The sequence below is a fragment of the Grampus griseus genome (genome assembly GCF_964374135.1).
Source record: "Grampus griseus genome assembly, chromosome: 7".
In the NCBI taxonomy this organism is placed as follows: Eukaryota; Metazoa; Chordata; class Mammalia; order Artiodactyla; family Delphinidae; genus Grampus; species Grampus griseus.
In genome coordinates this window covers 88,337,102-88,363,321 of record NC_139001.1, presented here as the reverse complement: position 1 = coordinate 88,363,321, position 26,220 = coordinate 88,337,102, and the positions used below count along the sequence as shown (strand labels likewise).

Below are 26,220 nucleotides of genomic sequence, written 5' to 3'. Positions count from 1 at the left end.
AATTCACAAATCATGGCATGTATCCAAAAGTAACATAATTTTCTTTGGGGCATAAGATAAAATAGTGTAAGCGATGGGGACTGATTAATAGGAACAATTTTAGGACTTGTGATGCATTGTGAATAAGCAATCTTTTCATCCATCTTGAGAACTAGTGTCAGTCTGGGATTGGAAATAATTTTAATTTGTAGGTACAACCTTCATATATTTTGTCATTCTGAAGAACTTGTACAGAAAATTAAGTCGGATGATACTGTTCACTGAAACACAGAATTTTAGAAAATATGTCACATCTGGTTTTCCTTACAATCACGAATATAGGCAAAGGTGACATCTGAGTTATTACAATTGGATAATTAAAACTGGAGGAAAGAAAAGAGTATGAGAGATGCTCTTTCACCTCATGTCCAGTGATGGCACCATTATGAACCTCTTGAGAGCTTTTTGTATGTGCTTTTATGTTGTTTACACTTCTTAATTTGTAAAGTCTCAATTCTAAGCCCCGCAAAAATCACTATTTTAAAGTTTAAAAGAAAAACTAAGAAGCTAGGTGATAGTAACATCAGATAATTTAAAAAACTAGGAATATAGAGATGAGCGAAAATACTATTTGTTGCCATCTTTAAGTGAATTTTCAAAATAGTCTTACTGTTGTTTTTCTTACATCTCCTTTCCAGGTGTCATTTGGACCACTGCCTAATGACTATTAGAACATCCCGCAGTTTGGTTGATCACTCTTGCAGAATCAGGAGCAATAGTTAACTCACCATGACATTTGTAATGGGATGTTAAAATTAAAGTTTTGATTAGAAGACAAAATGATAAAAAAAAAATCAAAGTGAGTGTGAGAAAAAAAGGAGTCCTTATATTTTACAATGAACTAGATCACAATTGTTTCCATAACTCTTAGACACCTTAACCAAATCAATGGTGTAAAGGGAACATAATGTAAACAGGGGAGGGTTTTAGGAGATTTCTTTGGAGAGTGATGCTGCTGTTCTGTTAGTCTCTAGTCCCTACACTTCAGTGCCCCAAGGTGGTAGAAAAGAGAGAATGGAAGGGTACTTTTTACCTCAACTCTAGTGATGGAGCTTTCTATGGGGCCTCTAAGAGATCTCTGAATTGTTAGTTTTTCCAAATGTGCAAAACTCACACCTGAGAAAGTCTCACACCTGAAAAAGCTAAAGTGGACTCTGGTAGCAGAATACTTAGTGGGGGTTGACTTGCACTGTATCTGCACTCCCAGAGTTTATTGGGGCAGAAGGTTTACAAATAATTTTGGGGACTATACGTGGACCACACAGGAGCATATGTTGGCATAGGGATGTTTGCAATCTGGCTGGTTACAGGGACTCAAGCAATAAGAAGATGGACAGGAACTGGTTATTCAAGGATGCAGAGTCACAGGCATAGAGTTTCATGCACTTTGGCCAAGGGAAATGTAATTAGAGGGATCTAGCAGAAAACCTCCAAATAGCTTGCACATGCACACACACAGACAGACACACACATATACACACCCCAAGAGTGATTTTAAAGATCTGGCAGTCTCAGAGAGAGGTCAGTTTATAATGGAACCAGTTCACATAGGATCTTTGCTATCTCCTTATCACTCCTAACCAATCTTACCCTCTCACCTCTTCCTACCAATGTTGAGAGGTGAGTGGGCATTGGAAACTAACTAACAAGCTGGGAGGGGTGGCAAGGAAAATAAATGCAGGACAGAAAAAGAATGAACCAAATATGCCCTCCTTTCCTTTTTTCTAGCCAGAAGACAATACATGTGGGGAGCAGGGAAGATTTGATGATACACTGAATTTAGAATTGTGACATATGTATATATAGTGGAGTGGGCATTCCCAAACTGAGTCTGTGTTTCTGACCTAACATGACCGAGAGGTCTGGCTGCTGCCTCGTTGTTAGCAGAAAGGATTGGGATTTGACCAAGTTTTGCTATGGGGTAAGGGTAGTCACTCTACTGAATAAATTTTAATAGTCAATGAAAGGCATAAATAAAACTTCACTTTAGATAGGGCAGAGTCACATTATTTGACATACGTGTTCTACAGACAATGACTATTATCACCCCCTAAAATCCTCTCATAATGGCTAGTTTCAAGGGAACTTGCTCAGCTGGCACTGTGGATATTAACTGTCACCACAATTTGAGCTAGCATTTCCTATTTTAGAGCCCCCATAGTAAAGTCTGCCAAGACTAATTTATTAAACTTTTCTTTTTCATCAGAAATTTGCATTAACCTAAACAAAAGTACAATTACAGTCAGTGATTAGAGTATTAGTCCTACTAGTTTAACAGAGGATTCCCAAGTGATTTCTGAAGTAACAAAGATTACATAATGCTGAGAATAATTAAGCAATTAGGTTGAATGTATTTCTATTTTTTTAATTCATGGTAAAACTGGAAATTTATTTAAAGTGCCCCCAAATTTTACTGACCAGAATATTTATTGATGTAACAATCATATTTGTAATAATACTTCAATTGGTACTTTGGAGATTATCAAATATTTTCACATTCTATCTTTTGACCTTACCAGTAATTAAACATTTACAAGATAATAGACTTCTTTATAGAAACTTCTAGGGCTATTCTGAACTCTGTGTGTGTGTGTATGTGTGTGTGTGTGTGTGTTTGTGTGTGTGTGTGTAGTATGCTGTATTTATCCGTGCTTGTGCATGTATATATATGACTTTGTTGGGTGGAAACAAATAAAGGGAAAGATATCTTTTCTTCCATGTTTACTATAACCTATTAGCAACATGGCCAATTCCATTTTTTATGATTTAATATATTTTAGAACCTAGATTTCAGTTTCTTCATATCCATGTCAACTTTTCTGACAAAAACACATATATTGGCTTAAAGTTTTTTTCCAATATCTCATATACTTCCTGAGAAACATCAGAAATTATGAGAAATATATATAAACTAAACATGAAATTGAACCAATGTTTTCAGGACTCAAATCTCCTGCGGATTCTGGGAAAACATCTTATTGATAGTCAACAAGAGTCAGTTATGTACAAATAGGCTATAACCTTGCTACTCAGCAGGACAACAATAACCATTAGATTCTCAAAAGTTGCAAATGCTTGCAAATCTCTTCTTAACAGTTTTAATTAAGAAATGTCTCATTACTGACAAATGTATTCATTATTTCCTTTAATGGTTGGTCAGAGGCTACATCTCTCAGATTTTTTCTTTACGAAAAAGTCAGAATTAAAGTCAGAAAAAATGAGATTGATATTCACCTGCAATCTAACGGCAGAGAGTAAAGGCTTGTTCTTAATTTTAAAATGTTTTGCAAGGCATAATGACTATTTAACGTTCATGGGAACTTTCTAACATAATTTATTAATGACATCTCAACAGGTTTGTTTCATCAACTGTAACACTCAATCTTTATGAGACACTAGAAATTCCTAGAGAATTATAGAATGGTGAAGTTCATTGAAATCCAAGAACAAATGGTGATCTCTAGATATAGAAAATTATAGTCTCACTCTCAGGTAGGTGTCATCTGGGAACAGATTGCACCCTATAACCTGTTTTGAGTGGCCACACTAGTCCTGGTTAAAATAGAGGTCTGGGAATATTTCTGGAGTTCTGAAGTGGGTCTTAAGTCGGTGTTTGTCTATGTGCGTGTATGTGGTGGTGGTAGTGGTATTACAATGATGAATTATCAAATAATAATTCATGGCCCAGGTATAATACCATACATTTCAGCACAAAATTGGATAGAACTGAGCTGAAGAATAGGGTTTGACTCTTCACATGCTGGACAGGCAATCACATAAATATGGCACTACCCTTTGATACTTTGGTAATATGTCAACAGATAACCTTTAAACATGTCATTTGGAAGATATGTTTGTCAGAGACTGCCTCCCTAACTCCTGGCTACAGTTCTATTCATATCAAAACAGAGAGCTTCTCTTCCATGCCGCCCAAAGTTATTCATTGTTCTCTAACTTCATGGATCCTGTAAGTATCTTCAGTTAAAGGAAGACTCCGAGGTGTGGAAATGTGTACTTACTGCAGATCTCAATCAGGTAGAACCCATCTTAAGAAGTATATAAGGTCAGGGGTTCCCTGGTGGTGCAGTTGTTAAGAATCCGCCTGCCTGTGCAGGGGACACAGGTTTGAGCCCTGGTCCAGGAAGATCCCACATGCCGCGGAGCAACTAAGCCTGTGCGCCACAACTACTGAGTCTGCACTCTAGAGCCCGTGAGCCACAATTACTGAGCCTGTGTGCCATAACTACTGAAGCCCATGCACTGCAACAAGCGAAGCCACCACAATGAGAAGCCTGCACACCGCAATGCAGAGTAGTCCCCGCTTGCTGTAACTAGAGAAAAGCCCACAGGCAGCAATGAAGACCCAATGCAGCCAAAAATAAATAAATAATTAAAGAAAAAAAAAGAAATACATAAGGTCAATATAGCAAAGCGGTTCAGAGCACATGCTTTGCATTAATTCCTCTGGCTACTGTTACAAATTACCACAAATTTGGTGACCTCAAGTCTGCAGTTTAATGATGAGATCTATTGAAACTACAGTTTTTCTGTTACAGCTGCAGGCATTAATAACTTTCAAACTCAGGAAAAATGCTTTGAGTGTTTTTTTTTAATACTTTAAAGATATGAAATAATGTGAAAGATATTTTAACATACCTTCTATTTGGATATATGTATCTCAGTATAATTAATTTATACAGCTTAAAACCAAGTACTGCACTAATAGAATATATATAATAATAAATTGAATACTAAGTTTTCATTTTTGTATTTTTTCCTTTCTGCTGGAAATTATAATTCATTCTGCCATGAAAAATGAATCTTGGACAAGACATTCAAGAATCTAAACATGAATACAATCTTATAAAGAACATCTATCTTGTCCTCTTAGAGAGCATAACAATTATATCTGCAAGAATTGTTACCAAGGCTATCGCCCCAGAATCATACTCCTGGCACTCCCTCCAGGTAAATTTGCAGAAAACCACAGCTAATCATATCCTCTAGCTGTGTTCACAGCACAGGAACAAGAGTCTCCCTATAAGAAAACTGGTGCAAGCTGGTTCAACTTCAAAAGTGGGACAAGTATCGCCCTGCACCTCATTACCATCTTATTGTAATAGTAAGACCCCTGTCTGTCTGCCCATGATGCTTCAACCTGCTTCCAACCCAGATGCCAGAGGATCATACAAGGACAGAAAAGAGGTGACACCCCAGTTCCAGGAAGAACCCGCCTATTCCCAGAAGACTAATGCATACACTTCCCCCTCATTAGCCTTGCCCTTAAAATCTTGCCTTAATTGTCAGTCCCCTGGGCAAGAAGTTGATTTGTGATTAAGATCCCACTTCTCCATTCTCCGGCCATTGAATAATGATTGTGCTGCTTCAATCTCAACTTTGGTTTCATTTTTGGCTCTGCAAACCCAAACAGAAAAGAACCTTCCTTCCCCCTGAGGCAGGGGCTTGGCCAGGCTAGGGTTCAAGTAGGGGATCATAAGACCTAATTTGGTAACAGAATGACTAACCACTTAGTCTATTTTTCGCTTGCTGTTGGCATCTTCGTTTATTTCTTTAGAGCACTTATCATGATCTTGTTCATTCGTGTGTTTATTTGTTTATTATCTATTTTTCACTATTTGGATGTAAACTAAATATGAAGCTTTGTCCTATTTACTGCAGCACTCCCATCACCTAAAACAGCACCTGGCTCAGGGAAGGCATTCAATGAATATTTATTGACTGGACAAAAAAATAAATCAAGTAATTAATTAAAAGAAATCAAGAGTATAAATTTTACCAGAAATTTTGTCAAAAAATTCTGAAGAGTAAAATACAATAAAGACTGGTAAATATTTTGTCCTTATAAAAGTCTATTTTTATTAAATCACTAATATGTCTTCATTTCATAGATATTTTCCATAATTATTGAGATATATGTAAGTACTTCAAATGGGCAATTTTCCTTTCTTATTTATTTATGTACCATTTTAGCCCACAATATTACACAAAGATTATGAGATATATCACATTTAGGAAGTTTGCAATAAAACTCTAAGAGAGAAAACAAAAAGAATGAACAGAGATGGGTCTTTTTTTTAAATGCTGTTTTGTTCTACATTAAAAAGGATCTGAGCTTGTAAAGAATATGTTCAAGATATTTATGTTTTATGTAAAAACAGCAAAATAGTTAAGCCTTCTACTTCAAACTTTACACATTTATCTAAGATTCAGAATTTCTACTAAGCTTACAAAATCATTTGTCAAACCAAGCATTACCTCTCAGTCTTCAGGTTAGTTGGTAGACTAGTTAAATGAGTGAATATACATAGAACTTAATTTTTCTGATCCCAAGAATCCCGAATTGTCATTTGCCAAATATAAGTTCTGTTTTGACATGTTAATCTCACAGCATAATGTGTATTATTATTCTCCTTACTGGTAAGAAGCAAGATAAACTAATAAAAAGACATTAAGCTGTCCCTTGTATAGGATAATCAAAATGTTAAATATATTTCAGGTGTAAAAATCGACAGGTTTTCAGAACCTTCCTACTGCCAAAGCAACACTGTACAGATGTGCCTGGCAGTCAAGTGGCCATTAGAATTGACCTCTGTTGCTGTGGTAAAATGCAAAGAACTCCAATGTCACTGACTAGATATGGTTATCAAAGTTAGGATTATTAGCTGGAACATTCAGTCACAGCACAGGAACTGACACTTTTTGAAAAGAGCCCAAGGATCCTGTATATCACATGTCAGTCTAGGTCAAAATTAGAGCAATCCAAATGCATCTACTTAAAATACGCAAGTTTGTTGTCCTTCTAAAATTGTCAAGTTCCTATTATTCGTTATTGGATTACAGAGAAAAGTAGGCAGACAGCCTCTGCCTCATGCAATTTAAAGTAAAACTCTTGACTCTAATTAGACACTCCTTAGGTGGCTAAGTCATGGTGGATTTATATTGCCTTAATCAGTAAACTATAAAAAAAGACAAAAACAGGGATATTTTTCATTTTAGCACTTCATTTGTCGCTTGTGGAAGGTGTATTTTTATCATTAAAGTTTGATTTAAAGTGAACCTGAGTTGAATGAATAATCTTCTCATGCTGTCCCCAATCCCTCTAAAAGACAGGAGAGACCATCATGCATTACTACTCATGCTGTAAATAATTTTAGTCCGTTTCTCTACTTTTATTTTCTCTACTTCCTCCCTCTGATTCACTCTGTACTCCACCACCATACTGATTCTCCTAAAATATCTTTTTTTTTTTTTTGCAGTACGTGGGCCTCTCACTGTTGTGGCCTCTCCCGTTGCGGAGTACAGGCTCTGGACACACAGGCTCAGCGGCCATGGCTCATGGGCCCAGCCGCTCTGTGGCATGTGGGAACTTCCCGGACCGGGGCACGAACCTGCGTCCCCTGCATCGGCAGGCGGACTCTCAACCACTGTGCCACCAGGGAAGCCCCTAAAATATCTTTTTATTCACATTATTCTTTGGCTCAAAAGCATCTCCTCTTACCCCTTCAGGATTTTATCCAAGCCCCTTCACCTCACATTTAAGGCCTTGAATTTCACTACCTTTTGGGATCCACAGCTCCTCTGTCATGATTACCTGTAAACTAAACTTGCAGTAGTGACCCACTTAATGTTCCTCTCATCCTCTTTCTGGAGCATGTGCTTTTTGGTGTTTTGTTTTTTTCTCATGGGATTCCTGGTGCTGAAATATACTCCCCTCCCCTTTAACATTCTTTCTTTAAGATCTAGCCCAAATACTACCTCCTTCACAAAACAGTTCTCTGAGAATCCCCAGATAAAGACACCTCTGCCTTCCTGTGTATTCTTATTACACAGACATTCTCCATTAATCATGTATTTCTCTGGGCCAGCTTTGAACTTATTAAATTAAATGCTGCAGAGCCTTTATATTGAGTTGGCCAAAAAGTTCATTTGGTTTTAAGTAAAAATAAAACACACATTTTTCATTTTCACCAAGACCTTTATTGAACAACGTATTCACTAACCAAATGAACTTTTTAGCCAACCCAATATTTTGGGGGAGTTTATATTATCTCCAAAGGTAGATTATAAACTCCTTGAAGGCAGTAGCCATTTCCTAACATTTTTTTTAATCTCCTATGATAGCTAGCACAGTGTCCTTCATATAATAAGCATACAATTAATGTCCCTAAATCAAGGATTTTTTAAATATTTGAGAAGCAAACTGTATATATGAGGAAACTGAGGTCCAGAATCATTAGTAACTCGCCTAAAAGTGACTAGCAGCCAGTCGAAGATTCAGTTTGCTTGATTATTAAAGATGCTTTTTACTTATACCAAAGTTATATTATTTCATTATTGATCTGTTGTTCTAAGCCAAGTAATTTATGAAACTCACTGATCTTAATAAAGTATATGCATATATGTTTACATATTATATATAATAACATATATGTATTTGTAAATAAAAATAGGTATAAACAAAGTTTCTCTGCAGATATTATTTCAAGGGTGACTCTAAAGAACTCAATTGTAATATAACATCAAAAACAATATGCAAGAATCGTGAGGACAATGGGAACACTGATCTTTTTAATGAACTTTGAGTGACACGACCAATATTCCAGTGAGAACCAAGTATTACAAAAGTCTCCAATGTCCTGTTAAATCTTATGTTCTACCATATAACACTGTAAACAAATAACTGTAAGTCTACATTTTCCATGAAGGTGGATTAATAGCTCAATTTAATTCCTGTAATACTTATAATGTAGTGGACAACTGCAAGTTCAATTTTATAATGAAGGTTTTAATAAGTCAGTATTTAGAAAACATGTTGAAATAATGTTACTCAAGAAATAGAAATTAACAAATATTTTAAAATCAACAGTAACTTGGGTTCTGGTTAACGTTAGTTTGACGTACATTGCATTTATCCTTTTAAATAAATGTTTTGTCTCTGGGCAGTTTGATACACATTGTCACTTACCATCTTTCAGGATGGTTTCTCGCTCTGTGCCATCTATCTTCTGCCGGCCAATTAGGAAACTGGTGGTGTCAGCAAAGTAGATATAATTGGTTTCTGCATGAAAATCTAAAGCACGAGGGTTTACCAGATTTTCTATGGGGATCATGTATTCATCAGCTATCTTGGTATTCAAGTCCATTCCTCTAACAATTCCTGGGCGTCCTTTCCCATAAAAGAGGAACAACTCATTCTTTGGTCCTGCAAAAGAAAGATTACAAACATAAACAACCGATGCTGCCTAATCTTCTTTACTCTGCATAATGCCACTGTTTAATTAACTGGCACAATTAACATTTTTTTAAATTCAGTACCAAAAATTAAACCCTAAAATATGCCAAATGCATCTCGATGCAAGAAGGCCAGCTAATTGCGTTACTTCAGTTAAAACAGAAATTACTTCTGTGAATAGGTTATATTTAGTTAATTATTCTTTTGCCTGTAACTGTATAGCAAAAACAAGACAGATCCTTGGATAACTTATAACTGTAAAATGGAAATTTATTAAAACATCTGGCACATTTAATTTTACAATTCATTACAATCTATCTAACGTATCTGTAGATACTAACTGTAGCATTCATTATGTTTGACAGTGCTAAAAACTTCAGAATATTTAAAACACACCCCCTCCCTACTCAGAGTTTGCATCTACAGACTGTCAGAAGCAAAGAAAAAGAATCACACAGTATCACATAACTTGCATGTGAATATATTATAGTTTGTATAAACGTGATTTTTTTTTTTAAGAAATGAAATAAAATGCCAGTTACAGTGTCACTTCTTTCTTCATATCTTAATTAGAACGTTAGAGGCTGATGCTGTCTGCTGGTAACTCTTATGTACAACACAGCCTTTATCAAAAACTAAACAAAACAAAAAACTGTGTCCTGGGTTAAAATGCAAGAATCAAGGAAGCTTTTTCTACAGAATGAATGAACTCCTTCAGACTTTTATATGAAACTACATGCAAGGCTCTCGTATTGCTAGGGCACGTTATACTCAGTTTAGTGTACATAATTTTGAAAGGAATACTTCATATGGAAAGGAAAACATACTAGGTTTTATTAAGAAAACTGAGAATACATATGACTATTATATTTGGATAACCATACCATAGTGAGATTCTTAGTAAATTAAAATAATTACATTATAAAATTTGGAGGAAAAAAAATAAGTAATTACTCATAAGCTCAACACCCTCAATGCAAACTATATAATCATTTTATATATTTTCTTTCTTGTTTTCTTTTAAAATTAGTGTTAATGAGTATTAAATATATATAAATATTTACAAAATGTTAATATTTAAAGAATAAAAAATAAAACAAATCTCATGTACCTAGCAGAGATCTTAAGAATATTTCCAGAACATTAGAATGCACACACATGCCCCAAACCCACCCCCCTTCCATCCCAGAGACATCCAGTATCTCTGGTTATATACAATAATATGGTTATTATGTTTACCATGCATTTTTTAGAAGTTTTGCCACATATGTTGTTTGTATTTCCCAACAGTAGACTGTTTAATTTTGCGTGTTTGAATTGCATGTGTGCTATTAATTTTATTCTTATTACATACTTTATATTCATCTATGGTTGTTGCAGAATCATTCATTTTCATTGGTGTGACTATTTCAAATTTAATTTATGTAGTTATTTTTCTAATGCACACTAATATAGAAGAGAATATGTTTTGTATTCTTCTTTTATTACTAAACTTTAGCATTAAGATTATATTCTGTGCTGATCCTTTTCTTTCTTTCTTTTTTTTTTTTTTTGGCTGTGTTGGGTCTTCGTTGCTGTGCATGGGCTTTCTCTAGCTGCTGTGAGCAGGGGCTACTCTTCGTTGTGGTGGGCGGGCTTCTCACTGTGGTGGCTTCTCTTGTTTCAGAGCACAGGCTCTAGGCATGCAGGATTCAGTAGTTGTGGCACGTGGGCTCAGTAGTTGTGGCTCGCGGGCTGTAGAGCGCAGACTCCACAGTTGTGGCACATGGGCTTAGTTGCTCCATCGCATGTGGGATCTTCCCAGACCAGGGCTCAAACCCGTGTCCCCTGCGTTGGCAGGCAGATTCTTAACCACTATGCCATCAGGGAGGTCCCTGATCCATTATTTTTGTCTTACATTCCTTCAGTATGATCAATATATGATATTTGCCAAATCATTCCTCAGTTGATTTTATCTTTCCATTATTATAACACTGAGATATGCTTTTTCCCATATCTCTTAGTATACATTTCCAGAAGTGGAATTACTGGGTAAAGAATATTAACATCCCTCTTTCTCATTACCCTCACAACCTCTCAGTGTCTACCTACTTGTTATTTTCTTTAAAGATACTACCTTACATTATTTATTTATTTATTTATTTGCGGTACGCAGGCCTCTCACTGTTGTGGCCTCTCCTGTTGCGGAGCACAGGCTCCGGTTGCGCAGGCTTAGCGGCCATGGCTCACTTGCCTAGCCGCTCCGCGGCATGTGGGATCTTCCCAGACCGGGGCACGAACCCGTGTGCCCTGCATCGGCAGGCGGACTCTCAACCACTGTGCCACCATGGAAGCCCCTATCTTACATTATTTAAAAGTAGATTCATTTGAAAATTAACATTCCTGAGTATTCCCTACCAACATCATATGCATAGATACTTTTGTTTTTTAAAAAATTGGGATCTTATATATGCATTTTACTACTTAACTTTAAAAATTTAACAATACTTTGTTGTGTCATTAAAAGGTCTTCAAAACATTCTTTTCAATGGCAGCATCATGTTCCCTGCTAGAGAGGCAACATAATATGGTCAGCTACTTATGTACTGTAGGATATTTAGATTGCTTCTGGGTTTTTGTTATTATACATACATTTACAATGGATTTCTTTAGTCAAAAGTAGGATAACTTGTTAAAGGATGTTAGCAGTTTTATCTCTTTTGTATGTTATTATCAAATGTCTAATAGTGGTATCAATTTCCAGTTCTATTAGCAAGGCATAAGAATGCTGGTTTCACCATATCTCTTCTTGCTAACATTTATTTTTGCTTGTATTTTTAATTGATGCTTTAATTGGTAAACCTGGCACAATACTTCATTGGTTTAATGTATGTGTGTATATGTGTATGTGCACGTGTGCATGTGTATGTATATTTTAAATAAGAATGGTAACTATTTTTCCCATTGTTTTATTCAGTCACTTTTTTCAATCATTCACTACCTGAAGTTTCTTCTAATGTGTTTTCCTATACCATAGACAATTGAAAACTAAAAACTACATTTCACAGACACCGATATAGCCATGGCTCTAGGCTCTAGTTTTGATTTAAGTACCTAAAGTCAGATGTACTAGCTTGAGTTTGGAATATAGAAATGAGACCACTTTTGTTGCTTCTGCTGGTATTTATCTGATGGAGAAACTGAATTTTTCCACATCAGTCTTCTTCCTTTCTGTATATCAAGAGACAAGGAAGAGGGTATCTTTTTGTTGTGCTGTGTTTTTTTTGTTGTTTTATTTTCCAGTATGACATATTATTTCTGGAGCTAATAGTTTTGGTGCAAACTTCCTAATCCCTAGATCTCAGCTAAGATGGTGTGTTTCTGAAACACCATGTTTGCCATTTGTGGCTTCCCGATGCCCTAACTTCTGATTACCGTAGGTGTTCCAGCTTAAGCCAGGCTAGTTTGTGGTGGTTTTGAGGAAAGTTCCCAAGACCCAGTCTAGAAGCTGCTGCTTCAGGCTTCTTAATGATTTTGTAAGTACCTATTTGTGTTTGATCCTTTCTGCTTAAAATAGCTAGAATTGTTTCTGTTAATTTAAATGTAAATGTACCCTGATTGATCACTACATTAGGCATGATTGAAGCTTATGCAACTCTGATCTTATGTTTCTCCACCAAACGTGTCTGTGTATATATGTGTGTGTGTATATGTGTTATATATGTGTGTGTGTGTACACATATATAAATGTACATATACATATATACACACACATGTATATATGTATGCATAAATGTGCATGACTGTATTTCTGCATGACATGCCATCACTTCCCAAGTGGTAACCAGAGCAGTTTAAAGGCTGGGTACACACACACACACACACACACACACACACACGCACACAAAACTACCCCTATCTTGAGGCTTCTGACACAAAACCTTCAATTATCCAGAGGATTTCTTGAACATGAGAGCTGGTGTCTCTACATTCCTAGCATTTGATACAAAGCTGGACATAAAAAAAAGTACTAAAAGGCATGTATTTTATCACAGTTAAGTCTCTTGGGTTCTCAATTTAAAAATATTTGCACTATGAATTCTAACCACTTGGACTTAAAATTATAACAAATTTAGAGATCTCATTTCATAGTCCTCAGCAAGCATACGATAAGAAAGCAAAAGAGATGGCAGGGCAGTGGTCAGAGAGGGAGCACAGACAAAAATAAATCAAGACAAAATATACACTGTAAAAAGCAGTCATCAGGGGCTTCCCTGGTGGCGCAGTGGTTGAAAGTCCGCCTGCCGATGCAGGGGACACGGGTTCGTGCCCCGGTCCGGGAAGATCCCACATGCCGCGGAGCGGCTGGGCCCGTGAGCCATGGCCGCTGAGCCTGCGCGTCCGGAGCCTGTGCTCCGCAACGGGAGAGGCCACAGCAGGGAGAGGCCCGCGTACCGCAAAAAAAAAAAAAAAAAAGCAGTCATCATAATCTTAAAAATTATGGTATTTGTGGGACATCTAAAAACCAACAGTCTCCACATGGACACCATTTCTATGAGGGTTATTAAAACTACATCTGATTATGCGGACCCTAAGTAAAGAACTTAATTAATTTTTGTGTAAAAATTTAAACTTAACAAGAGTAATGTGTGAAAAATATTTATTAGCTTATTTAAATAAAGAATAATTAAGTTATTCTAGCATATTTCAAAAAATAAAACAAAGATATGTCCAACTACTAGATAACTTTTTTAAAAAATTGTTAAAGAGATTGATATTTAATTAGTATAGCTCCAGTTACTTGGAAAGTGAAATAATGAAATGAATTTCATCCCCAATGCTGGATAAAGTGAAATATTACTTAATGTGGATTTTTGTTGGACTAAACACACCTATTACTAGAGGCAGAATCTTGGTTCAAAAAAGAGAAAATCTGGTTAACCGATGATTCAGGCTCATTAGATCATGAACATTCTTTAGGGAATTAAGGAAAGGATCTTCCTAAAAATCTTCCCCAAAGTACGGTTCCCAAAGATCCATAAATTTGGTGACTCTACAGCCCAATTAGGTTTCTCATTCACATTATCACACACATACAAAAGAGAAAAAAAAAAACAACTAAATACTGATTTTGAGAAAAATGGCTTGTACACATTCACAGGCAAATTTGGCCTGATGATGTCTCACGTTATTACTGATGCTGATGCTCCTAATTAATACTAAGAACCCTATTCTGAAGCATTAGCTGCTGGCAAATGTTTGATTTTCAATAACGTACTTTTGCATGACCTGCCATCACTTCCCAAGTTGAAGCCAGTCCTGCAGCGACAGGTCCGTGCTTTGTAACTGCTGCTGAGCAGACAGATGTGTGAACATCCCCCTGGCATTCCGTATGGATCCACTTCACATGCATGGCTTCTGACTACAACAAATGAAAAAGAGCATGCTTGAAATTCTCCAAAGACAAGATAATTATGTGCATCAGTATGTTGAAACTTTGACAGTGCAAGAGGAAATCCTAGCAAAAATCTATATACCCAAATATTTTGTATCATAATCAATTGGAAAAGAGTTTAAACCCCAAAAAAGAAAAGGTAGGGATTTGCCAAAATCCTCCTAAGTCTACTTTTTAAAAAAATTCTGAGAAGATAAAATGCTTTTATATTAACCTGAACTGTTTACATGTAAGCAAAATAAAAGTAACATGGTTTTTTGGTACATGCTTATTGTACTTTTAAAAAATACACTTTTCTGGCAAATATAAAAAAAATACTGTTAAAATATCCTAGGTTAGGTAGTTAGGCAGAGAAAGGATTTCTTCTGAAATAATCTATTATATGGGCACCTAAATTAGGATAAATTTAGGTGCCCATATAATAGATAGGTGCTTCAGTGATTACCTTTATTGAGAAGTGCTGAGATAAATTTTTTTCTTCAATTTTGAGTCCATTGCCATTTGGAGAACCCTTCCACAAAATGAATTGTGTGTGTGTGTGTGTGTGTGTGTGTGTGTGTGTGTGTGTGTGTGTGTGTGTGTGTGTGTGTGTGTGTGTGTGTTTGTGTGTGTGACTATAATTGTCAAAAGGAGAAGGCTGAGTCTTCATGTGGAGGTTATGGAATAGAAGGCTGTTTTATGAGTGTAGACAGTGGAGAAGAAACAAAAATAGGAAAAGTACTGTATGGAGAGGATGAAAAGAAGAAAGGCCAAAGAGAAAATGCTGTAGTAGGAATAATACCAGTAAGATTTTATGTATTACTGTAATTATATTTCTTTTCAATCATGACTTTCTTGGAATTGTCATGAGTAATATGACAATTTTCTTTTAATATTAAAACTTACATGCTTTTGAAAATTGTGCTATGTTCTTTTTGTATTCTGCATTCTCTAAATGAAAAGATAACTGAAATGTAGTTTAGTTTTTTGCACAAGAGTGTTGCTTTTATTTTCCAGTCTCATCCCATGTCTATACTAGATCACATCTCCTCTTTCCTACTTAGCAACTCTCCAGTTTCTCACTGTCTTGTCTTCATTACTTTTGCTCTCTGCATTGGATCATGCCCATCAGCATACAAATGTGCCATTATTTCCACATCTTGGGGGGGGGTAAAAAACCCTAATTTTAACCTTAATTCCCACAGCAATCCTTCAATTAGCTGCCCATTTCTCTGCTCCACCTAATATCAACACTTTTCAAAGTTATCCTCGCTCATTTTCTACAATTTCTTTCCTTCCTATCTTTCCCAGATCCTCTCTATCCAGACATCTCTTCACTGCAACCTGCTCTTGTCAGATCCCTATGAGTTTCATGCTGCTAAATCCAATGGCCAATTGAATGTAACAAGCTTCTTCTCAGTCTCCTCTTTTGGTTCTTCCTATTGTCTTTGACTTCTCATTGTTGGAGTGTCCCAGTGTGCTTTATTTGGAACTTTTTTCTTCTCCATCTATAGTTACTTCCTTGGTGACCACAACCATTTTCCTGGCTTTAAATGTCACCTATATGCCAATGACTCTCAAATTGTTTTGTTCAGCTTGGACTTGCCCCTGCACTCCAGACTTACATATTCAAATACCTCCTTGAAATCTCCACCTGAATTTATGACAGAAATTCAAAATAACATGTAAAAATTATACATTTTCTCTTTGCCCCCAGTCTGCTCCAAACTGAGTTTTCTTTATCTCAAAAATAACTCAATTATTCCAGTTGCTCAGCCTAATTGTCATCATCCTTGCCTCTTTTTAAATTTACACCCCACATCAAATCCATTCAGAAATGCTGTTGGCTCTACCTTCAAATATATTCTGAGTCTAAGTAGCCACTTTTCACCACCTTCACTACTACCATCATGGTCCAATCCACCATCATCTCTAACTTTCCACCCTTGTCCCTGACAGCCTATTGTCAATATAGCAGCCATACTGATTCCTTTAAAAAGTCAGTCAGATTATGAGACTCTTCTGCTTAAGGCTTCCTAAGGACTCCCCATCTCACTAAAAGTATAAGCAAAGGTTTTTACAACTGTACGCAGGGCCCTACTTGTTATGGTCCTCCTTCATTTCTCCAGCTTAATTGCCTACTTCTCTTCCTCTTTTCACTCTGCTCCAGACCTATGGGTCTCCTTGTTGCTCCCTAAACAATCCAAGCATGCTCTTCCTCATGGTTTTTGTGTGTGCTCATCTTTCTACCTGCCTCTCTCCTCCTTTAAGTACTTAAAGTCTTCATGCAATTTCATCTTCTCAATGGGACTTCCTCTGACCATCCAATATAAAATTGAAAACTACCCCCATTCCTGACACTCATCTGCTTTACCTTTTTCCATAGCACTTACTATCTTCTAATAGAATGATAATTTACTTGGTTTTTTAAAATTATGTCTTCTTTACAACAATGCAAATCTCACAGAGGCAATGATGTTTTGGTCTGTTTTATCACAACTATATTCTCAATGGACATAGAATAGTTCCTGGCACATAGTAAATGGTCAATGAATAATTGGTGAATTAATAAATCCTAATATAAAACCCTAATAAGGTTACCTACAGAATTCAAAATTTGAATTTCCTGTAAACACAATATGTATATGTGATAATACATTGCCTAAGCTGAATTTATGTTAATGGTTAGATAATTCTAAATTCGTTTTAATTTGAAGCACAAAAAGATGACGGACATTTGGGTGGTAGTTTTTGTATGTTACATTATTCTATATATGATTGAGCCTAAACTGTATTGATGAACAAGCATCACTAACCTACAATGCAAAGTAGTTAGTGTTTTTGAGGAATACTTAGAAATGTTGTAGCCTTCTCGTTAAAAATTATTTTTTATTTAACATGTGTTAAGGAATGATTGGGATGTTCAGTCAAGAGACCCCAGTGACTGCAATAAAAACTAGACAGATACTGCAAGGAAATCATCTAATTTGAAATGTTTCCCAGAATGCATAAAAAAATTCCCTAAAGTCTTAGCATCTGGGTTTCCTGTATGCATACATCGAGTGCAAGTTCCTTCCTGAATCTAAATCTAGCCGTCATTTTAATTCTATGGTTGTAGAAACAATTCAATAGCAACTGAACAATTTGTCATTTAGACTTGGGAAGGGAGCTCTGTTCCATTTTATCATGCAGACATGTACATTTTTGCTATCAAAACAGAGAATTTATGGCTCACCCACTTTAACACCAAACAAAGGCACAAGGACCATATCCCCGTTCAGTTTGCCATTGTGAAGGCTATGAAGAAGTCTTGCATCTTACCTATTGGTTGAGTTCTTTTTTGATAGATTCGGATTCCTCGAGCATTTTCCATTTTAATTAATGAATGAATATCAGTGCCATTAAATCGGTTTATCCGTATGATATTGAAGTTATCAGAATTGGTTGCATACAAATAGTCTTCAAACACAGTTATACCATAAAGATGTTTGACCTATAAAAAGGGCAAAAATGACTGTGATTTTTAATTATGTTGCTTTCAACTTGAAAGAAAAAATGATGGCTATTTACTCCTGTGGAAAATTCCCATAGTTGGAGAGTCACAACCATATTATCATTTATCTTCTCTCATAGAATTTGACATTTCACTAATTTAAACTTTTTCTCTGAGAATAAAACATTATGCAGTAGTGGTTAAAGCACTACCCAATGTATGGGAGAGAATTTTATTCATGTTTCATTAAGAAAACATGTTCAGTAGCTACTTTTCAAAGCCTAGTGAGAACCAAACTTTCAAGCATATTCAATAACATGCTTATGGCACTGTTATGTAAAATTTGATATATTTTTGTGGGCTACGTTTTCATATAGCCATGGATATGTAGAATCTGTAAAAGGCTTGCTTTACCTGTGAAAGGACTGATGAGAAAACACCTTTGAAAATCCCATTTTTTAAAAATACAGGTTACATTTAGACTAATAGCAGCCCCAGCATGGAAAACAGTAAACAACAAAATCACATATTTGGAATAATTGTAAAGAAAATGTCAGCATTCTACTCAGAAATTGCACTCTTTCTAAAGCCTATTCATAATGAAAATGGAACTCTGATTTGAGAATAACAATGTTTACTGCTCTCCAGGACACTTCACAGTTAACAGTGTAACTCTCCTCCTTGGCACAGGTCTTGGGGACTGTGGGTAAGAACAGACTTCTTGAACTGATGGAAAGCTTCCAGTAAAGCAAAGGAAGAATAAGTATACTGATTTTCTCGTACAAAAAGGCACATGCTAGGCACATTGCCTTTGGGCATGCCTTGTAGTATACTCAATTTAAAATGGTTCTGGACCGAGGTATGGTAGATTTGTCAATTGATTTGCCGTACAGATTTTGATGAAAAAGCATTTGTCATTATCGTTTGGCATTATATTGTACTTCTAGTGTACTTTTCGTATAGATTTGTAGTCAAGAGAATTTGAGAAGTTATGCATGGTTTGACTGTAAAAAAATTTTATAGAAAACAAAATCACAAAAATTTCTACTTAGGAAATCATGCCAGTTCTATACCTTAAGCAAAAGCATTTGATTTGCTATCTTTCTAGCTTACATGTCTCTTTATTACTATTCCTGATCCTCTCAGGAGATGTTGAGTAAAAGAAGACTGGCTTTTCGCGCTGTTTTTGGACGTATTTCCTTTCTTCATGTCTAGGCTACAAATGAAAGTTAGGAATTAAGGGGGAGAATCATTCTATGTTAAAGCCCCAATAATCATTTTCAGTGTTAGTATTACTCTCCAGTAGGTGTTTGTAGGGGGAGGCATGTGTGTATTTACTAATAATATTTTCCACATAACTGACATCATATTCACTAAATATATCTATGACCCAATTTTGATCTGGGCAATACTTTTTTTTCCTGTAAGAATTACAAGCAAGCTGAAGTCTTCCATTAATTGCCATTTATTTGATGCATGCTTTGCTTAAAGTTTGGGGCCAGTCATCTGGAAGTGTGCGATTGTGGCCTAAACACATTGCTGTCTATGTAATTGCCAATCCAAGCCTCAGGAGAGAAAGGAAGCATGGCTACAGAGGGGGCAACTGGTGAGGGCAGAGAAACACGTTCACACAGTAGCCATCAAATTTTACTCACTGCCTCTCTGCTTTCCTTCAGAAGGGTTTGTTTACCATAAAGTACCTACATTGTTGCCTGGTCTGCTAACTACCCCCAACAAAGGTGGCAGGAGCTTGGTGTGGTGCGTAGACCATTCTGCCTACAGGACAAATACAAAATTTTATCTTTGTTGGATTATGTAGTGGCAGAGTGAGCATATGTGTAGGGAACCAGCAAAACACAGGCAATAGAAATGGTTAAAAAAAGGAATAATTAAAAACTTCAGATACTAAAAAGCTTTTAAAAGTAGTCATGGGGAAGATCATTTGAATTCCTCATTCTTGTTTCAAGGTTTAAAATTTTAAATACATATACGTAAAAAGAAGGTCCATCATAATCATTTTAGAGACTAGGTCCTCTGAGGTCATAACTAGACTGCCAAGGAAATCAAAGTTTTAAGGACAGTCAAAGGTGAGAGAAATAAGTGACCTCACCTCTAATATTGGACATTTTTTTTAACCACCCAGATTAGTGCATTTTTTTATCTGCCAAGGAAGTGAAAAACATTTCATTCTTAAAAGCTGATTATAAAGGCAAAGTAACTTTACAGGACAATTACAGGATATTCGTGCCTTGCACTGCAAAAGAAAACAGAGTCACTTATTTCAGCTCCACAGAATGAGAATCTCACAAAAAATTAGTGAGATCAGTGAGGTAAAATTGAATTTAAAAAGGAAACTAGTGAATAAGGCTTATTTCCACTTAGAGATCTCCTTCAGGTGTTTATTGAGTGTTATTTGCAAAAACTTGTAATTCAGCAAGGGGATAACTATACAGATGGGAAAAATTTTGACCTCAGTGCTTTTCACAAAATTCTTATTTTAGGAAGTACCTGAATACAACAGAAGGCAAAATTTAATCCAACCTATTAAAATAATAATGATACTTTTGTGAGCCAGCATATGCATTGTTAGCAGAAAAAAATATATATCTCCAATGCCACATGGGACAGATGATAGTTCAGTTTCTTACAAATGAACTACTTAAATTAGTTTTTAGTAAGTAGGTCATATTTACTGTCCTACTCTAATACTTTTCTTTCTTACTAGTGTAGCATTTTGGGTTTCGTTTGTTGTTTTTTGATTTATTTCAGTTGGTTTCCGTTTTGTGTGCTTTTTTCTTTTTTTAATAGAGGGAAAGAGGGGGAGAGAGCCCCCTCCCCTGCCCCATACTATGGAGTACACAGTACACTGTGTAAAGAACATTCTCCCATATAGCAAACACATCGCAGTTTTTATGACCCATTGCAGCTTGACTTCATAAGAAATTTTCAACATTGCAATTTTCAATCTTCTTCCTAGTATGATACCATCCATTTTATTACCTTAGCTGCATTTCCGAACCAAATTCTACTTACTTGTCTGCCTTGGATGATAGTATGTCTGTTTCTTCCTTGATAGTCCACTACTTCCACATAGTCCAAGTAAAGATCTACCCAGTAAACCAATTTGTTGACTAGGTCTAGTGCCAGTGCAGCTGGCTGCTCTGTCTTGGAATCAATTATCCTTGTTCTGTTCATCCCATCCATGTCACATCGCTCCACTTTGGCCACATTCCCATAGTCAGTAAAGAAAAGTTTTCTGTTGAAAGAAAACTAAATGTTAAAGTGGAGGGAGGGGGGAAGCACATTCAATAGAACCATCTGTAAAAAACAGAACTTTTCCTTCTAATCTATTTCAGTGGTTACATCTGTTAGCTTCCCATAACCATTTCCATATAATATCACTCATAAACAGAGAAATCTGCTAATGAATATTGCAGGGCATGAGGGAGCAGGTTAACTAACAACTGTAAAATTTCCCCAAAATGAATGATTATGATGGGTTTATTTTTGTATTAGGGGAAATGTTTCTTTAAGCTTCATAGAGCCAATACACATATACCGCAGGAGATGTGTGAGGCCCATTTGGAATAAGCTTCAGAAATGAACCAAGTCACCAGGCCAGGGTATGTGAGCTATCAGGCTTTATCTTCAACCTGCTTTTCAAATTGCCTGGTAATGCCTGTCTCCTATAAAAGCTATTATGTGGAGCTCAGTGAAGCTATGAGTGGTAGAGAATAGCAAACCTGGAATGGAATTAAGCAGATGGAAAAGCAAATGTGCTATTTGTAACAGTGGAAATAAAATGTAAATAATTCCCCCCAAACCAATGCCAAATCCTCCCAAATATTCCCAGTTTATAAAATATCATAAAGCAAATGCAGGCCGTTTCTTTTCATTTTGTCTTTATATAATTTTTGAAGAAAAGGCTGAAAAGCAATGTTGACTTCTGAGACAATAAATCCTTCTAGGAAGCACAAACAGCGTCTGTCAAAGGTTTAAATACCTCCAACGCTTCAGTGTCTAATATTTGATTAGTATTCACAATGTTTAGTAAACACAAATCAATTTCAATTAACCTGACAATATTATAACAAGATCACCTACTCATGAGAGTAAATTACATTTGTAAATGGAAGACCATCTTGCCTTGACTTAAATACAATCTCAAGAATAATCTGATTTCCAGTGACTGAGCAATATTAAGATTACCTAGAGTATAGAATATTTGATTTTACAAACTTGGTGAATTAGTTTTTAGTGACTTTTCTCAACATTGTTGCATCATCTAACAGTATGGGGTATCTTTTAAGCTAAAGAGTACTTAAACTTTAGCTCTTTCTGCTGTGGGAGGTTTTGACTAATTTGTTTCAACATTAATGCGTACTGGTTTGTGACAGTGTGAGTCAGATTTTATTATGAGTATATATTTCCCCAAGTATTCTTGAAAGATCAATTTATCACAATAAGTTAAAAATTATTTTCAAATGACATGTCATTCAGGTGAAGAGCTTTCTATTCCAGTGAAGAACAAAATAAAAGGGCATATGGTGCTATGTTTTATTGTCATGCTAAATGCTCTGACCTCTACTCCTGCACTAGCTCATTCTCTCTCTCATCTGTATCACTATCTCTTCCTGCTTCCATCTTTCATCTCCTCCTTCTTCACTTGTTAATCAGTTTGTTCATAGTTATCTCAAGTTACTGTTACAATTACCTAGTTTCCCTCTTCCTTACCGTAGAACACTGCCCACTATTCATATTATAAGATACTCTCTTCCTCACCTCATACCAAAATGCCTGTCCTTTCATAGTTTCCTTTTCTGACTGGTCCATTTCACAGAACTGAATAGATGCTGGTGTGCAGGTAGCTTGGCTTTGGGATAGAGAGTTAGAGGCTCTGGCCCACTGTGTATAGCATGTTATGTATAGAGTCATATGAAGTAGGTGGTTGCACTATCTACAGAGTGCTGAAGAGGAAACATGAGCCTGGAGATGGGAACTTCTCTCAAGTCACATTGAGATGACTTAATTACACGTGATTCTAAAAGGAAAAAAAGAGGAGTGCCAAGCCAAGAAACTTGGAGGCATGTTGTTGAAGAAAGATGACCAAATAAGATCTGAGGTTATGGTCAAAGAGATAACACAGACTCTTATCAAGGCCTAAGAGAGAAAAGTTCCATGATAGAGAATTGGACTGGCTGGCTGGGTCAATCACTTCCCAAAAATTTTTTAAGAAAGAATACAGATCGAGATGTCATTGAATTTGGTATTTGTTAAAACACTAGTAATTTGGGGTACTGCTCTTTGAAAAGTTTAGTTATGGAGGAAGAGTGAACCAGATGATAATGAAGGAGGTCAGGAAAATGTAAATAATTTGTGCAAGATTTTCAGTGATACTGACCAATATTGCACGAATGATTCAAGTGATTCTCATATTTATTCCAGGTCATAATAAAACCGGTTGAGGTAATCTCCCCATCTGAATAAACTTAAGCCAAAATATGAAAAAAAATGTACAAATACATGATTCACCAAAATTTTGCCCTTTTAATGGAAGTATAAAATCAAAAGAACAGGAGGACTTTGGGTATGTGAAATGGCATTGAGCTAGAAGAAACAGTAAAGAATTGGTCATTGTACTTCCAGCACATAGCAGAATAACTAGTGCTGAGTGGTGATGTAAAAGGTGGTCTTTACATCAAATTTAACTTCCCCAGATTTCAGAATACTGACTATGTTGAGCTCTGTTCACTTGTAATTGAAGTGCAAGAAATGGAAGTATTCTCCAGGATGTAACACTAAGATCATAAATCTGCAAGCAATAAATACCCAGAGTCACATGATTATGACTGTGACTATGATTACGTCACATGACTATGACTGTGATTATGACTGTAGATGTTTCTTTGCTTGTTTTAGTACTGTTTAATTTTAGTTTAAAATTATCTATTATTATTACAGAGAAAAGCTTTATTCTCAGGGCATTCTTTAATTAAGGTATGACTTATAAACAAAAGCTAAAGTTTTAATTATCTAAAACCTAACTAAATTTCACTCGTGGTATAAATGTAACTGAGTTGAAAAAACTCACTTTTCTTTCTTATAAAATATTTGTCCAAATTTTAGAAAAAGGAAATAGTGCTCTGTGAACCCCATTGTCTCACTGATCTTAATAATTACCTATGAGATAGAAGGGTCAGATTTTTTCTAGTTTACACATGACACTGGCTCAAAATCCACTTGGATAGCCACTGTCGGAGCCGTAACACAAATATTCGTCACACCTTTTGTTTTTAACTCACTATTTTGAAATAATTTCAAACCTACAGAAAAGTTGTAAGAATTATAGAATGAATGTCTATACCCTTCACCTAGATTCACCATTTGTTCACCTTTTCTCCTCTGGCTATTTCTAGTACTCTCTTAACCATTTGATAGTAAATTGCAGACATGACGATTCTCTTCATCTAAAACTTCAGCCTCCATCTCCTGAGTACCAGGACATTCTCCTGCACAACCACAGTACATCTATCAAACTGAATGCGTTTAACACTGATACAATGCATAGCTTTTACTCAGATTTTGCCTGTTGACCAATGATGTTTTATATATTAAAAATTCCTTTTTTTCTCTAATTTAGAATCCAATCCAGCATCGTATATTGCACTTAACTGTCTTTTCTCTCTAGACTCCTTTAATTTTTAATAGTTCCTCAGCCTTCCTTTGTTCATGATGTCACCATTTCTAACGTGTAAATGTGAGTTGTGCTGAAGAATATCCCTATCTTGAGTTTGCCTGATTTTTCTCATAATTCGACTACGTTATGCTTTTTGAACTGAAATGTAATAGTTTTGTACTTTACTGTTTCTGCCTCTGGGCTTAGAAACCAACAGGTAAGCCTATGCTCTATTCCACAAACTCCCTAAAAAGAAGCAAAGATGGTGGTTTGAAATCTCATTTATTCCATCTTATTCAGTGTTTCTGAACATTTAACTCTCTTAATTTCCAGGGTTCTCAGTCACACTTTCAGCAGCTCCTCCCACCAGAAACCAAGTATCTTTTGCTGCTTCTAGTACAGCCGAGACCCCAGTGTAGCAATCCGTGTGTCCAGCTCATGGTGATTGGTGGAGACCATTCCCAAATCTGTCCGATGCTCCATTCCCTCTGATTTGCAATACTGACATTTCTTCTTTCCCTGTTCTTTCCTGCGATATCAATTATTTTTTATTCTCCAGAATAAAGAAGAAATTGAATTGAGATTGCTATTCTCTTATTCTTCACTTATTTTTTAAATGTCATTCTATTCAATTCCCACTAACAAAAAAATTAAAATTAAAATAAGACAACATCCCAACTACTGTCTCTAAGATATGTTTAACTATTAGTTCGTAAAGGACAGGAACATTTCTTTCAAACTTTTAATTATTCACCCAGTTCATTCATTACAATTTGGCAGCTGTAGTAAATAGGAGTTTGTCATTTTGGTTTCCTTATCTCATCTAATATGGGAAACTGATTTTATCTGACGTCTTTGTTGATTACATGACTAGTCCTATTTTACTACAGATATATATGTTTTTTTTATACAATTGGGGATAGTAAGAAACTTCGAGTATTGTCGGTAAACTTGCCTGACATAAACCAAAAGTCACAAAGGGAGCACTCACCGACAGTGACAGAGCACTGTGCTTACAGAGTTACGACCCTAATCGTCCTTATGCTTTAAGGCAAAGCAGTCGTTACACATACTGATGTCTTAAAACACGTACTTTTTTTCTTTAGCTGATAAATATAAGACTTACTTGTCCCAGTGATATCTATTTTAAATGATTCTTCCCTACTTTTGTACTTTGTCCAAAAGAACAAATGGGAATTTAAACAGATCAGTGTCCTATCCACATCCTTTAACTGCATAGTCAACCCTGGTTTTGTGTCATCATTCTTACCCCTAACATTTTGATTATAGCTTAATGATGGAATTTAGAAATCTTCAGAGTCCTCACAATAAATTATCTATCATTC

General features: G+C 35.9%; 1 protein-coding gene across 1 annotated transcript in view; it reads right to left on the bottom strand.

The window, feature by feature from the left end:
• Nucleotides 1-26,220, bottom strand: part of LRP1B (LDL receptor related protein 1B) — a gene marked incomplete at its 3' end in the record, with an annotated part of 1,802,496 nt that overhangs the window by 783,922 nt on the left and 992,354 nt on the right. Inside the window, exons 8-11 of the mRNA XM_082657914.1 lie at nucleotides 21,232-21,454; nucleotides 18,027-18,198; nucleotides 14,550-14,693; nucleotides 9,026-9,262 (exon numbers count right to left, since the gene is read on the bottom strand). Coding sequence (XP_082514040.1) covers nucleotides 9,026-9,262; nucleotides 14,550-14,693; nucleotides 18,027-18,198; nucleotides 21,232-21,454 — 776 coding nt within the window. The remainder of the gene's footprint in view (nucleotides 1-9,025; nucleotides 9,263-14,549; nucleotides 14,694-18,026; nucleotides 18,199-21,231; nucleotides 21,455-26,220) is intronic.